Raw genomic sequence first — 15,514 nt, 5'->3', positions numbered from 1 at the left:
ACAGGAAGAGAGGCTATTGTTCAAGGGTTGGCATGATCCTGACCTACATGTGGGAGCTGGACAGTCACACAAGGCAAGGACAGATGCCACAAAGCCTGATGGTAATGGGCTGGGACGTTACCAGGGGCACACAAAGAGTGGTGCAAATTAGAATTTGCTGTTGTCACTTACTATACACTTCTAGACAATTAAAGTCTAAAGCACAGGCTCCTGCAAGTCAGTGACCTATATTCAATAATCTCAAGCAAGCAGCACATTGGGAACAATGTTTTCCTTGGATTTTTTGATTGGTTTGTGTTGTTATTACTGTCAGCCAGTTTAGTGGGAAATATTGATTCCAAGAGATCGTCAGGAAAGGTTCCACTGATCTAAAGGCACAAAGATGGGCTGTCCTGTAAAGCTGAAACTCTAATGCTCCCAAACTGGACTGTTTTGCTGGAATTTTTAAGTTATGTAGAGCAACATTCTGTATCAAAGTAGGTAAGTCCAAATACTGGATGTAATAGTCAGTGGATCCCAAAACCATCTTGTCCATTCAACAGACCCTTGATCCTGTCAATACCGACTTGCAGGATGGTGTCCTAAATGAGCTGGGGTACACAAGTTCCCATGAACTGAGAGAGATGGCTTATTGCTATCAGAAAAGTGGACCTGTACTATATCTTAGGTTTTTCTCGGTGCAAGCTATATATTTACAACAGGTCCAGATGCATGTGTGGTGCTGGGAGCATGGGGAAAGAACTGCTGTTCCACCTGCAAAGAGCAGTATGTGGGGAAGGGTGGGCAGGAGAGCTTCTGTGCTCTCACCCCAGTTGGCAGAGGGCTATCAGAATGGATTACAACCTGACATTAGGATCAAGCTGCTCCAAAATGAGATTTGTAGGGGAAGGGTTAAACTGACAGCATGAATTTTCAAGGCTCTGCAAGAAGATAGTGCAAATGTTTGGCACACTGCAGGAGGCACAGAACTTCAAACGTGCCAGTCTGAGTGTAAAAAAAAAAAAAAAGGAAAATAAAATAACCTTCATGTCAAAAGAAGAAGAGGAAGTGCTAAAAGATGCACTAAGACAGGGCAAAGTGGCAGAATGGTTTGTGTGGGAAATGGATCACCAGAGACAATAGATATGCTGCAGATTCAGATAATGCTTTCCAATGCCTTGAGAGCTCAGAGAGGGATAGTGGATGGCTATGTGGAAGAAAACAAGAAAATTAAGAGAGGTACACCTGGGGGTCAGAGCTGTGGGAACAGAAGCATCATAAATATAGTCTAGAAATAAAGGGAAAATAGCTTTTGTATGAGACGTTTCTATGGCTGTATCTAGCTGCTGGTAGCTGTAACTCAGATGCTGAAGTTCCTCACTGTCAAAAGCAGCTGTGAAATGTGGAGATGTGGAGGGCTCCAAGTTTGTGTGGCTCATCTGACTGTAGGTCAGCCACCTGGATTACCATGATTCATGTTCTTATCGCTGCATACAGTGATGAGTACAGTTTTACGCTGCATGAGAACATGATATTGAAAGGAATACTATTACAATTATTTTAAGAAAATTATTTAATATTAGTAATAAAAACAAAAAGTATTTATACATATCATCATTAAATTCCATAAGATTTCTGACTGGATAGAAATCAGAGCCAACAGTCACCTAAAGCTGACTACTTTGTCTGACTACTGCATTTACAACAACGTAATTGAAACTTAGTTGCCCACACAGGAGAAGACAAATAAAGGAGGTGGAAATGTGCAGTAGGTTTGAGTGGGAATGGTATTTCACAGATTAAAATTGCAGCACAGTCATACAAGCATGTGCCCCCTATCTCTTATGCTTGGTTCCTTGTATTCTGCTCACTGACCAAGCCTGCCCGGGTTCCTCCCAGAGTTTTGTGGAAGGGTCTTTATCTCCCTTCTTCATAGAATCATAGAATCACAAGGTTGGAAAGGACCTACAAGATCATCTAGTCCAACTGCCCTCTTGTTACTATTCCTACCACAAGCCACTAAGCCATGTCTCATAGCTCCTCATCCAGATGCTGCTTGAGCACTGCCAGGGATGGCGACTCCACCACCTCCATTCCAGAGGCCATTCCAGTGTCTGATCACTCTCTGAGAGAAAAGGGTTTTCCTTATGTTTGATCTAAACCTCTTCTGGTACAACTTGTGGCCATTTCCTTGCATCCTGTTTGTTGTGGAGAAGAGGCCAAACCACTTTTCATCACGACCTCCCTTCAGGAAGTTGTAGAGTGCAGTGAGGTCTCCCCTGAGCCTCCTCTTCTCCAGACTAAACAAACCCAGCTCCCTCTGCTGTTCCTCATAAGACTTGTGCTCCAGACCCCTCACCAGTTTCATTATCCTTCTCTGGACACGTTCCAGGGCCTTAGTGTCTTTCTTGTAGTGAGGGGCCCAAAACTGAAGACAGTACTCGAGGTGCAGCCTCACCAGTGCTGAGTACTGGGGCTGATTACCTCTCTGCTTCTGAACTCCATCTTTTTTGGACACTCCACATCCAGGCAGCCAGTATCCCTCATCTCCTCCAAGCCTTGCCTCAGCACCAAGGGCTCTTCAAGCAAGGGCTGCTTACAATAACAGTGGGGGGCACTGGCTGAGGCAGGGCAAGGAAAGTCCAGAAGTTCTTTCTGGGACTGGAGGATCAGTGCATTGGAAATGATGCCCTGAAAATGTCAGTGCATGGAGCTGTGTTTGTGGAGCTGTCCATATTTGATAGATTACCAGGTGTGGAACACAAGGAGGTGACCTCTTTGCTTACCTCCTTAGAGTGTTTGTTTACAAATGAGCAGAAAAGACAGATTCCTTCTCTTAAATGGGACAATCTTTTGCTTATTTACAGCTTCAAATAAAACACCATTGAGCCACACTTCTTCCCTGTGCAAAATAACAGGAGAATCAATAATCTAATTTAAACAAAGTACAAAGCCTACATGCATCTGAATAACCTATTCCCTAAACTCCTGCATTTTCACTTCTCTCTTACACGCTACAGAGAGCCCAGGCTTTCACACTCCCCAGCCAGCTTAATGAAACCTGGCCCTCCCATCATTGGCATCTGGAAGGAGTAAGCAGAAATTGTGATTATTAATTGCTGTTTTTTCCAGTAGTTGCTGTGATTTTTCTCTCCGTATTCCCTCGTGAGTAATGGTAACCATGTGACTGGTGCATGGTCCCTAAAGGAGTTTCATGGCTCTGTTTGCTGGTACCATGCAGCCAAATAACTACCCAAATCAGCAGATCAAGGTGACCCATAGGTATCAGGGTATCTGAAAGTACTTGATCCCAGATGTTACACCTGCAGTTTTCAAATGAGATGATGGAAGAAGATGCAGCTGATCTGGACTCTCATGATCTACTTGAAAATGTTTTCTGCTGGAGCTTTAAAATTCATAAAGACTGAACAAATCCTCTGACAAGCAGCAAAACCTAGTATGGACTCACAGGGTGGCTTGGGCTTGAAGAAACCTTAAAGATCTCCTAGTTCCATTCAGGTGTGAAAGCAAGACCTAAGTGCAGCTGAGGCTTCTAAGAGCAAAACTGTGTTCTCCAAAGGCCCAGCATAAGATCTGTAGGAACAAACTTGGTAAACTTCAGCAGTGCCTGCCTTACCCTGTTCCAGTGACACCTAGCATGTCTTGCCTTTCCAAGCCCACAAAGACATCCCTGAGAGAGTGTGAGGTAAGAGAGCACACTCCAAAAATGCCTGAAATCAACAGAATTGTGTACTTTACATGAGGAATTTAGAATCACTTTCTTAGGAAAAAAGCATGGTGCTTGCAACACTTACATGAAATATTTCATGGACAGAGGTTTAGTTCCTGTCTAGACTAGGAAGTAACCACACAAGTCAGTTAAATCTAGATACTGCAAATAGCAATCTGCTTAATGTATGTATCTTCTGAAATGTTCTTACTACTTACTACTGTGCTTACTATATTTTGTTTAATTTTGCCTTTTTATATGAGGAACTCAGTTCAAGAGGTTAAGATGTTAGTGTTAACTTTCAATTTACTCTTTTAATACACCAGTACTTGGCATAGATATTCCTGCTAGGCATACTCATCTCTCTTAAATTGCTCTGCTACTAGCCTAAAATTATCTACTCCTTCCTCCACAGTTTAAAATAATTTCATGAAATGTAAAATATATTTGATCAAGCTTAGGACATTCATAAATCATTTTATAAAGATTTCCATGTGTGCTTTTACCATATGACAGACAAAGAGCAAAACAACTAATTTGGTTCTTGCAGGTGTACAAAAAATAGTATAGTAATAAATATGATAATATAGAGAACATACAGCTCCAGTTCTTGAGTGTGATCCTTCCAGTAGCCTGGCAGGGAGGGTGAAAGTGGCAGTATGATAAGAAAAGTCAACATCAGCTCTGTTCTCTGCTGCTAGAGGAACACACTTGACAGAACCTCCCAGATGCCCCCATACCATGGGGTGAGAAGCAGTCATCTCATCACACTGGTTTTCCTCTCTCTCACACCATAGCTGTGCTTTCCTGATGTGGTTCACGCTCATGTTGAAGAAACTTTATACTAATTCAAGCTGGACCACCGTTGTGACTGAGGGGGACACGAGTTACATGGAAAGTTTCCAGTGAGCTGTCATGCCTGGGTTAAAACTACCCATATTAGGTCCAGGGAAGCACTTCAAGGAGAATACAAACCTTTTATGCTGAATACTTAAGAGGCCATGAGGCACAGGGTATTTTATTTATTATGGCATATATTTCTGATCCTAGAAAACAGTGGTGGTGCTAATTAATTGGATAATGAAACACATTCATTTAATGTTCATTAAATTGAATAATAGCATGAGTGAGAAAAATGCAAAGTGAAAATGAGTGAAGTATCTGATGCAGTTCCCACTAATACTCTTCGCCATCAGTTTGATTCCAGCCTGCCTCTAAGACTAAGACCAACTCTAAATGAAGAAATAATTGGGGTTTTTTTGTTTGTTTTTGTTTTTGTTTTTAACAAGATGAATAATCAAGTTAGAGCTGAGATACAATACAAACCAAGAACAAGACATCCAAAGAGATTTACAGACATAAGAGATCATGGAATCATAGAATTATAGGAGTTGGAATGGGCCTCTGGGGACCATCAAGTCCAACATCAGTGCCCCTGCTGAAGCAGATTCCCTACAGCAGGTCACACATGAAACCGCCCAGGCAGGTCCTGAATACCTCAAGAAAAGGAGATTCCCTCACCCCTCTGGCAGTCTGTTCCAGTGCTCTGGAACCCTCATAGTAAATAATCTTTCCTATATTTTCAGATGGAACTTTACGTGTTCCACTTTGCGCTCATTGCCCTTTGTTCTATCTTTGGACATCACCCAGAGACAGCCTGTTCCCATCCAAGCTGCAGATGATATTTTTGATCCAGTCTCTCTCCACTTACCATATCTACTTTGACCATTGATACTTGTTCAGATTCACATTGCATTTCATGAATCACAGCTAAAAATACAGGTTTACTAAACATAAGCGTAAAACTTTGATTTGAAATGTGTAATTAGAGATGGAAGTCAATAATATTTGCCACAATAACCTATATCTGGGGTTGACTGAAGAACAGATTTTATACAGGGCTGTGTGGGAAGGAGACCTACAAGGATAATACAGAGCATTTTATCGTGGTTCTGCTAGTTTGCATTCATCTAAGTTCCACAGTAAGTAAAAGCTGCTATTATTTAAACAAGTCTATTTAAAGAGATACATAATTATTTATATAATTGTATGTCAATTATTTAAATAAGAGAATGCAGTGAAATCTTGTTCTAATTTCTTATGGGCAACTATATATGCATGTTTTCCTCTCTCTCTCTGAGCTATTCTGCTTTCTTTCTGTACTGGGGAGGCTCAGTGGGAAGATCCTGTACAGCTGCTTTGCCAGGTTCTTCAGAGGTGTCTCAACATGAAAGGGATCTTTGCTCCTATCATACTTTTCTTCTTGTCTGTCTCATGGTAGTTCCTGAAAGCTGCTGTCCCCGTATCTGCTATATTGCAGATGGCAGAAAATGAGCCCTTCCTGCTGAGAGCACACAAGTGCAACTCTCCTAATTACACTGATGGGAGCATCCAAGTCATTAAGGTGATGCTTTGGGGTCCTCAGGACAGTAACTAACATCCCTCCTTCTTTTTCTTACACTTCAATTACCTTCATCTCCTGTTTTCCTAGTACCATCCTTCAGAATGAACTCTCTATATGGTCATAAAATCTGTCCATTCACTGGAAATTATACTTAACCATTGTGTTACCCTAAAAGAGAAACAGGTTATTATTGCAAAGTCTCTCAGAACCATGAATAAAGTACCTTATTTGGGTCAATCTTCAAATCTAATTCACAAATCATAACAAAGTCTAAGGGGTATGTACCAGTTAATTAATTATCATTGCTAAAGAGTGTCAGGGGTGGGGGGAGGTTAGGGGGGGGACACAACTGGTGCAGTCTGTTCTTGTGATCAGTGCTAAGTGAGAGAGCTCAGCAGCAGATCAGATCAGATGTCTCAGCCCAACCTGAGACGGATTGGGCATCAACAATTATTCCTTAAAAAGAAAAGGACGTTATTACTGTGTGTGTGCCACTTGCAAGCTCCCTTCCAGCAATCTGTAGCTTCACATCTTAATTGAGTCATTGCTAATAGATAAATTATAAAAGTGATGCATCAGTTGAGCTTTCCTGGGAGGCTGTAATACTTTCCTTGGAAGAACTTCAGCAAGCTTCTCTCATGTCACCCTTGAAGCCAGGTTATTACTAAATAGAGGGCACTCTTCCACTGCTAGCCATTATAGAATCATTAAAGTTGGAAATGACCACTAAGATCACCTAGTACAATCATCACCCATCCCCACCACACTCACTAACCATGTCTCTCAGTGCCACGTTCACATGGCTCTTGAACACCTTCATTGTGCCTCGTGTATGACAGATAACATTGTTGTTCAAATCCCATTTTTTACATGTAATTGTCCTTGTTTGTCAGGGGTTCTGATTAGTTTTCAGATGTAGTTCTATAGTATGACTTTTGAAATCATTATTATTCACAGGCATGTGTTTGCTCTGCCCCCTTAGTTTATAGCACTTTATTTGGGAATCAATATTCTCAAAAAAAAAAAAAAAAAAAAGTTTTAATAAAAAATGTGTTCAAGAGGCAAATGCACCTGTCTCTCAGGCCTTTGTATGTGTGAGGAAAATAATAATTGGCTACCGTGGGTTAGCTCACTGTACACCCAGGAGCTGTGTATCTGCAGTTGCACAAAGTAATTCTTCCCATACACCCAGGCTATACACTTGGTGATCATTCAAGCTAATATATTTTTCTAGTTAAAGTTGCATATAAAGATGTTATACAACTTAGTTTTGTCCTGATCTTCTATCGCCTTACTCTTTCTCTGCAGAAAAATAGGAGTTTATACCTTTTATTACCGAAATGCAGTCTCAGACTTCATATCTCAAGCTAAGAATTAAAACTTTAATGAATAAACAATTTAAATCTGGGTATTTGTAACAGTCCTCTGTATTGGTATAATCTTATTGTCATAATAACATAGCATCATTAAGCAACTGTGAGATTCAGGACCAAGTAAATCTAGGCATCCAGAGGTGTACCTGTGTTCAAGCCACCTTTGAATCACTATTACTAGAAGTTTCTCTATGTCCCATATGAAACCTTTGAATTATTTCAGTAAGCTTCCAACTAAAAAGAAACACACATCACAGAAACAGAGTTGGTTCAGGGAGTAGAATTCAGCCCAGCCATGCCCCTGCCTGCAGCAGGGGGTTGGAGTTCAGTGATCTTTAGGACCCTTCCAACCAAAGTCATTCTCTGATTCTATAAGTCAGCTGAGAAAAACAGCATACAGAGGTGTTCACTGATGCCACCATATATAATAATTTTATTTGCATGAAAAGGGAAGGAACATCTGTCTCCAGGGTTGCTAGGCTGCTGACTTTTCCAGGTAATAAATAACTCTAAGAAATGTAATAGTAGAGGATTGATAAAATAAGAAATAAAAAAGACAGTTTTGATGAGTGAATTCAGTTGAGTGTTTCAGTAAAATACTTGCCTTCTGGTTTGATTTTTAGTGGTTGGAAATGGATTGATTGTTTGTGATTAACACTAAGCTGTTCTTATTTTCTTCTGCAGCTTAGAAAGTCTGGGTTCTTCCCTTTCTTTATATGAGGAATTTCCATACACAATCAAACAGGCGTCTACTATGAAAAAATTTTGGCAAGCCACACCAGATCATTTTCCCCTGTCTTTCAAGTAACTATCCAGGCACCGCTAAAAGCATTCTAAAATACTATTAATAGCTCACGCTTACTTTACTGTGATCCAGACTGAATAACATTTAACCTTTCCCTGTATTTCTGTCAGGATGATGAATTTTCCACTGGTTTTCTACCTCACAGCTATTCCTCCACTTCACACGGTCCCAAAGAGGGCAATATGTTTGCATCACAGTAGCAGTGTGCATGGATGTGGCAATAAGCGTAAGTGATGCCAGGGTGGAACTGAAGAGCATCCCGTAACACACACTGGGGGTGGCCTCATGTAAGCATTTTCAACAATTTTTGGACAGGGGATGTAGGAAAACCACATCCATCCAAAGGTTTGTATCTGGCCCCACTGCTATAAACTAACTGTCTGCTAATAAAATTTCTTTTAGGATTTCTAAACTTCAAACTAAAGAATTTCACCTGGTATCGTTCCAGATTAAGCCATGCTTTTTAGTGCACTGAAAGCATCCAATGTAAAGTATACTCACCTTTTAATCTCTTTCCACAGATTCTCTCCATGGGAATGATGACTGAATACTACCACTACTTTTTTACAACACTGGTAAGAAACACTGAAGATCTGGGCATGATTTGTTTTCCATTGCAGAAAAGTCGGTTAGAGAGTTTCCATTCCTCTCTGTGATTTGTGTTGCAATTTCTCAAGGAAATTCATGGAGAATGAGTACTAAGAGTCTTTACTATATCAAGATTAACAAGTTTTGAAGTGTCGGTGGGGTGAGCCAACACCATAATACAATGGAAATCAAATTCGGTATCACATATAAGGTGCAGTCATTGGTAAAGGTGGACCAGAGTAAAAAATAATGAATGAATAGCTTTGAATAAATTGTAAAATAATTTATGAATGGATTTGCTGCAAAGCTGAGGCCCAGTCTTCTGTAGGAAGTGGGGTACAGCCCTCATCCAGCACAGTGTGTGAGCTTACTCTTCAGCCTGTCCCTACTTAGCTTAAAAAGCATCTCCTAATTTTTAGCTAGTTGAAGAACACTAGGCTCAACTACACTGACTCTGTTCCTCCAAGCTGCTTTTGTTGGGTACAGCGTTATAAAAAAGAGAGTAATTCAGAGGTGAAGATGTGTGCTTTGTTTTAGCAAGTGTCAGACAAGAATTATTGTTAAATACTTATTAATTAGCTAATTTAATCACAGAAAAAAATGTATTTCTAAATTTCTCTTGAGTTGTTTGATAAAAAAAAGAAAAATGATTCATTTTCTTTTATAGTTCAGATATTAATTGCTTATTTCAAGATACATTCATATATTTTAGCATGTACACTACATATAACTGAGTTAATGCTAACGATCTATTTGCACTGTAGACTTGAATTGTAGGAAGACAGCCAAGTGCCAGTATTGCTAGAACAATCCTAGAAAGTTGGGCTGTGTCAGTTCTGTGCATCATCATATTCTGTATTTACTTTCCATATAAAATTTCATGTGGAAGTGAAAATTCATTCTGAATCCAAGAGTCAATTCATTGGTCAGAAAAGACAGTAACTGTCTGGAATAGAAGTAGTAGCTTGAAAAAGTTCTCTCTAAGCCCATTTTTACATCAAGGAAAATGTGAAAATATAGGGTTTACTGTAGACCATGCTGTTTTATACAATAGCTGTGAATCTACCAAAAAATGGTAAGCAAGAAAAACAATATGCAGGTAGTAGGTGGTACAGAGCATTACGTATATTAAAATAATAATAATAATAATAATAAAAAAAAGCAACACTGTTGATGGTGTCAAGGTGTTGTGGTATAAATGTTGATATTTTCACAGCTACTGTTGCCTTAAACCATAATCAACATATTTGCCATTTTACCAGCTTTCCAGGATCTGTAAAAAAGATTTTTGTGGGGAAGAAAAAAAAAAAAAAAAGAAAAAAGAAAAAAGAAAAAAGAAAAAAGAAAAAAAGAAAAAAAGAAAAAAAAATGCCTTCAGACTTTGAAAAGCAGTTATCATCTCACCACTGCTCAATAATTCTAGCTATAGTATTTGTCACACAGTTATGCTATTTGTAATGTCCATTATTTCCTGCCCTGTAAGCAACAAGCACTGCAGGGTACGTAGTTACTGTGCACTAGCCCAAAATGACCATTAGGCACACTGGTGGCAAGTCTCTGAAGCAGACAAGACAGAAGAAAATTGGGGTTCATAAGCAGAAAGAATGTATTGTTCATGATATCTCTAAGAGTTTTCCTTCCCTGAGTTCAGAAATAAGCTCAACAATGTCCAGCTAATTCTTCATGTTGGTTTGTTAGCACTGTAGCATTATTAGAGGGCTGATAAAAATCAAAATTAGATACTGTAGTTGTGGTTTGGTTGTTGAGGGGACCTGATTTGCATATTCCAACAAAGTATATATGTAGTTTGTCATAAACTTCACACAACCTTTGTTTATTCAGATTTACATCTGAAACAGTTATGGATCAGTTATGAGGGCAGGCAGAGTTTTCAGGGGTAAAAACATAGCACAAGAGCTTTGGATTAAAAATCAAATACAATTTTTGTCTAATTATATCTTCTGAATATTTTGCTTTAAAAATGCTATATCTGATTCTGATTGGTTTCTTACTGTTGATTTAGGACCTATTTGCATTGGACCTGGAACCTTACAGATACAGTGGAGTCAATATGACAGGCTTTCGCCTGCTCAACATCGAGAACCCCCAGGTTTCATCAGTCATTGAGAAATGGTCAATGGAGCGTCTGCAGGCACCACCAAAACCAGAGACTGGCCTCCTTGATGGCATGATGACAGTAAGTGAACAACTGTAGTGATGCAAAGGCATCTATAGCATGCTCTGAAGAAGAGTAACAGCTCTGTCATTCTACCATCCAGCCTACACCATTCATCTTTTTGTTGTCAAATGTATATACTACTGTCTCATTTCTCCTTTAATGTTCTGGATGGAGTGAAAAACATAAGAGGAAATAAAAACTTTCAGAGCAGGTATAGGATTTATGACCTGCAGGGAAAGATATTGTACATGTGGACAGGTAATAGCATTTCTAAATTGGAAAAGAACCCTTTCCCTTCATTTCTATCATCTACAGCAACTCTGGCTTTTAAGATATAATTTAAAGATAAATGAAAGGTATCATCAAGTCAGGAAATTAGGATTTTTTCCCCTACCACTTCCTTAAGAATGAAAGGAAAGAATAGGAGTAATCACACAGACCATATGATTCCATTCAGTTTTGCAGGGTAGAGGGCTGCCATTTTTCTGCAGTGTAAGATATTATGTCTTGTATTGGATAGAGGTGGTAGAGGTGACACAAAATAGGCTTTATTGCAGATGATTGCAGGGGAAATTCTGAAGCATTCTAGCACCTGAAGAGAAATTCATTATGCGTACTACCACTAGCATTTATATATATATATAGCTTGTTTCAGCAGTGTAACTGTGTTCCCAGAAGCAGGAGAGAAACTAGGATATTAGGAAAACCTAAGTTCTTACTAATCTCTTATTTCCTCCTTTGCATCTCTCTAATATCTTACTGTCCTTGATACTCTGAAACATCATGAACACCAGGAAAAGCATCTTCCTAGTTATCCGTGAATGTTTAAATATTCATAATGAGTTCTGCTTATTCAGTTTGATAGAGAGCTGCAGTGCTGCTGTGTTTCATTAGACAATAAGGCTATGACAAGCTGCACATCATAAGGAGATGAGGATTACATAGCCTATTGTTAATTCAGGATTTCTCCCTTCACACTATGATTTTTGCCCTGATCACATATTGTGGGAGATGAGCAGAGCATAACCAAGGCAGTTTTGAGCTCACATCCCACTTTATGTCCAAATTGCACACAGAGTATTTGTTCTAAGTAGATCTTTGAGTTTTTTGCAGTAATTTAAACAGAATCAAAATGAGAAAGAAGAATTCCAAGACAAGTTTTTTGACCTCTTCTTCTTACGCATAAGAATAGGTATCAACATTTAGGCACTTTTCTTCATAAAATGAGGTGACTTCTTTTCTCAATGCTACCCCCAAGGGCTAAAACATAACAAGAAGGAAAAGGAGAAACAAATTACAAGAAGAAACAGTGTAACCTCCCAGTTATGGCAAAGTAGGATGGATGAGTCCTAAATTGCACAAACACAAGATCCAAACTGCCAGACTGGGCAGTGCTGCCCAACATAGTAACCATGTGGGAGATATCATGTTTAGTAACAATCTTGGTGGTCCCAATTAGGAGTGCAAAGCAAGGTGCGCACTGAAATATTTTCACTAAGTACTTCCAGAGCCTCTAAGCCTTGGACACAAACCAACAGGGACATCAGCACCAGTGAAAAATTCAGTTGTGAATGTATGTGTCTCTTGTCTAATAAAAAGACCTGTACTCAAGCCCATTGACTTGTCATTGATGTGAATCTTTCCGCTGACTTGGAGGGGTTTGGGATCAGGCCTTTAGTCAGTGGGTCTGTTTGGAATCCATTTTAAGACTGAGAACAAATGTTGTTGTCTCTTCCTTCTTGCCTCTCCACTTGTAACATTTTCAATTTGCAAGAGTTGTGAGAACATTGTTTTGTGCAAATCCTGACTAGTGTGTCAAGAGCAATTCCTCATCTGCGGTACGTTAAGATAAGTTGATAAATTCAGATCGCATTGGAGTTTTTTGTTGGCAATCAAATGCTGGTAAGACTGTTGCTGTTGTAATGTACTTAGGAAAATGAAACAAAGAATCAAATCTATTAATTTCCCAAGGGAGTAGCACAGGAAAGGAATTAAAAATGGTGTAACTTTGCAGGTTATATAAACATGTCCAGCTTTTCTCATCTGCAGTTACTGCCTCTTTAAAGGCCCCTACTTAATTATTCAGTAGCTTTTCAAGAAATATAAGCACTTCATTTTTACCACAGCCCCATGCATTACAGGAAACAGACAGTCCTACCTCAAGCACCAAATCAACAGAGTACAATGTGGGTAAAGATGAGATTTTTCTTAAAAAAAAAGATATTACTGATAAGGGTTTGTTTGGGTATGGGTATGGTTTTAAACCAATAAGTCCATTTTCAAAGGAAATACTGATGCACAACAAGCATCCAGCATTTTTAGTAAGATTTCACCATCATAGAGTCATTGACTATCTTAGACAACTAGAACTTAGGCATAGAAATTCACCTTTATCACTGAGGTACCTCAAAAAGACAAGTCACCTCCCTCTAACGTGGCATGGGAGGTATGGCAGGGGAATTGCCATAGCCGGAGCGCAGTGGAGCTGTTGTATCCATTAGTGTCAACAGCCGAGATACCTGTGGGCAGTTAGGTGCTTAGAAACAGTAAATACCTTTGTGAGGCAGGGGGGTTGGATCTACATGATCCTTGAGGTCCCTTTCAACCCAGGTCATTCTGTGATTCTGTGATTCTGTGATACTTATCTGGTGCTCAGTGGGACTGATTTCCCTGGAAAGCCAGGATCTGTGTTGCTGCATGACTGGTGGTTCATGAACACTCCTCTCCATACCATGCTGTTGTAAACAAGCCCCTTCCTCCATTTTCTTCCCAACATTCACCTAAAAATAGTATGAAAGTAATTTCATCGAAAACAAAACCAAACCAATCCATCAGCAGCAGCAGCAACAGACTTCCAAGGAGAGCCTAGGAAGGAAGGAGTAGATTCTTCCTTATCACCAGCCCAGGGTAGTGCTTCTCAGTATTGAAGCCAGGTAAAAGGAGGTATATTTTAAAAAAGCCTTTCTGTGTTATTATTTGTTTCATGTAGACTGAAGCAGCTCTGATGTACGACGCAGTTTACATGGTAGCAGTGGCTTCCCAGCGTGCCTCTCAAATGACTGTCAGCTCCTTGCAGTGTCATAGACACAAGCCGTGGCGTTTTGGACCCAGATTTATGAATCTGATAAAGGAGGTAAGTGTAGACCATCTGCTTATGGCCAACATAATTCTCCCCCTGTTCTTTACTGTTCTGGCTTGTGTTATTGCTCCCTGTTCTTTGTCATATGCTGCATTCTGATTTCTGGCACCCAGTTTTTCTTCACTTTCCCAGAGGATAAACTTTGATTTACAGACACAAGGTTGTGTTTTACAGACACCAAGTCTGCATTTTAGTTGCAGCTTTATCTGGTCTTTGAGAAACAGGAACTGCTAAGCTCTAAACGTGTGACAAAATCTCAGGCTAAGGCACAAGATTTCCCATGGGTTTTGCTTGGGTAATTATGAATATTTATAACTTCTAAAGCGAACAAGCATTCCAGAAAATGAAAGAGTCAATGCACCACTTTAAACTGATTGTTTTACAGATTGTTTGATGAATCACTGAGTAATACAACATTCAGAAAATACTGCAATCACCACTTCTAAAGAAGCAAATTGCTTCATGAGGTTATGCACTATCTCATAAGATTTCATCACTGGGATATCTTGATCCATAAATATTCTAAAAATACATGTTTTAGCTGAAATGCCCTCACATTTCCAAAAATCAGTTTGTATTATGAATCTCAAAAGGAAGCTTCTCATTTAAGGCAGAGTGTGAAAGTGAAAGTTATAAATTATGTGTAGTTTCCTCAGTATATTTCACCATTCCCCTCAGTTCTGGTTCATGACAATGAAATTCCTTTCAAAGCCAAATTCATTAGCACTTGGGAAGGTGGAACAGGACCTATATGTTGAGGTACGAGGTAAGTAGTGGCAGCACATCAGGGCATACAACTGAAGCCAGGAATATCTTAGGAACAAGCTGAACATCAAGATGTGGTGGCTACAGGACATGCACAAGAACTATTGTCACCTTCTCCAAACACAAGCAAATTTCTTAGAGGTGCCATAGTCAAAGAATCAAAGAAGCTTTGAAATATTTCCCAGCAGTGACATAGTTGTGGGAAGGCTCACAGAAGACAGTGCTGGATCTTTCTATCGCACTGATCTCAGCTATATTGCATCATTCTCCTGCTTTGGGGAGGGGCTTTAGGGCTGTAAGCAGGATCAGTAGAAGGCAAGAAAATGACCTGAGAGGATGAACTTCTTCCTCCCTCCTGATTTAATATGAATGGCAACCTTTTGCCATCTTGTACTTCTTGACCTCAAGCAAAATGAGGTAGCAGCAGTACTCGTTGAGGGACGTGGTTAGTGAGCGCAGTGGTGATTGATTCATGTTTGGAATAGGTGATCTTACAGGTCTTTTCCAACCTTTATGATTCTATGACATATAATTTCTGGTGCATTTTTAAAA

General features: G+C 39.6%; 1 protein-coding gene across 4 annotated transcripts in view; it reads left to right on the top strand.

Annotated features, from left to right (window-relative positions):
- Positions 1-15,514, top strand: part of GRIK1 (glutamate ionotropic receptor kainate type subunit 1) — a 155,351-nt gene that overhangs the window by 92,010 nt on the left and 47,827 nt on the right. For all 4 annotated transcript variants that reach the window (XM_072347980.1, XM_072347719.1, XM_072347815.1 and 1 more), the window contains exons 5-7: positions 8,813-8,866; positions 10,903-11,076; positions 14,048-14,191. In XM_072347980.1, the coding sequence (XP_072204081.1) occupies positions 8,813-8,866; positions 10,903-11,076; positions 14,048-14,191 (372 nt within the window). The remainder of the gene's footprint in view (positions 1-8,812; positions 8,867-10,902; positions 11,077-14,047; positions 14,192-15,514) is intronic.

Source organism: Excalfactoria chinensis, chromosome 1 (assembly GCF_039878825.1).
Source record: "Excalfactoria chinensis isolate bCotChi1 chromosome 1, bCotChi1.hap2, whole genome shotgun sequence".
In the NCBI taxonomy this organism is placed as follows: Eukaryota; Metazoa; Chordata; class Aves; order Galliformes; family Phasianidae; genus Excalfactoria; species Excalfactoria chinensis.
This window is presented reverse-complemented; position numbering and strand designations above follow the sequence as displayed.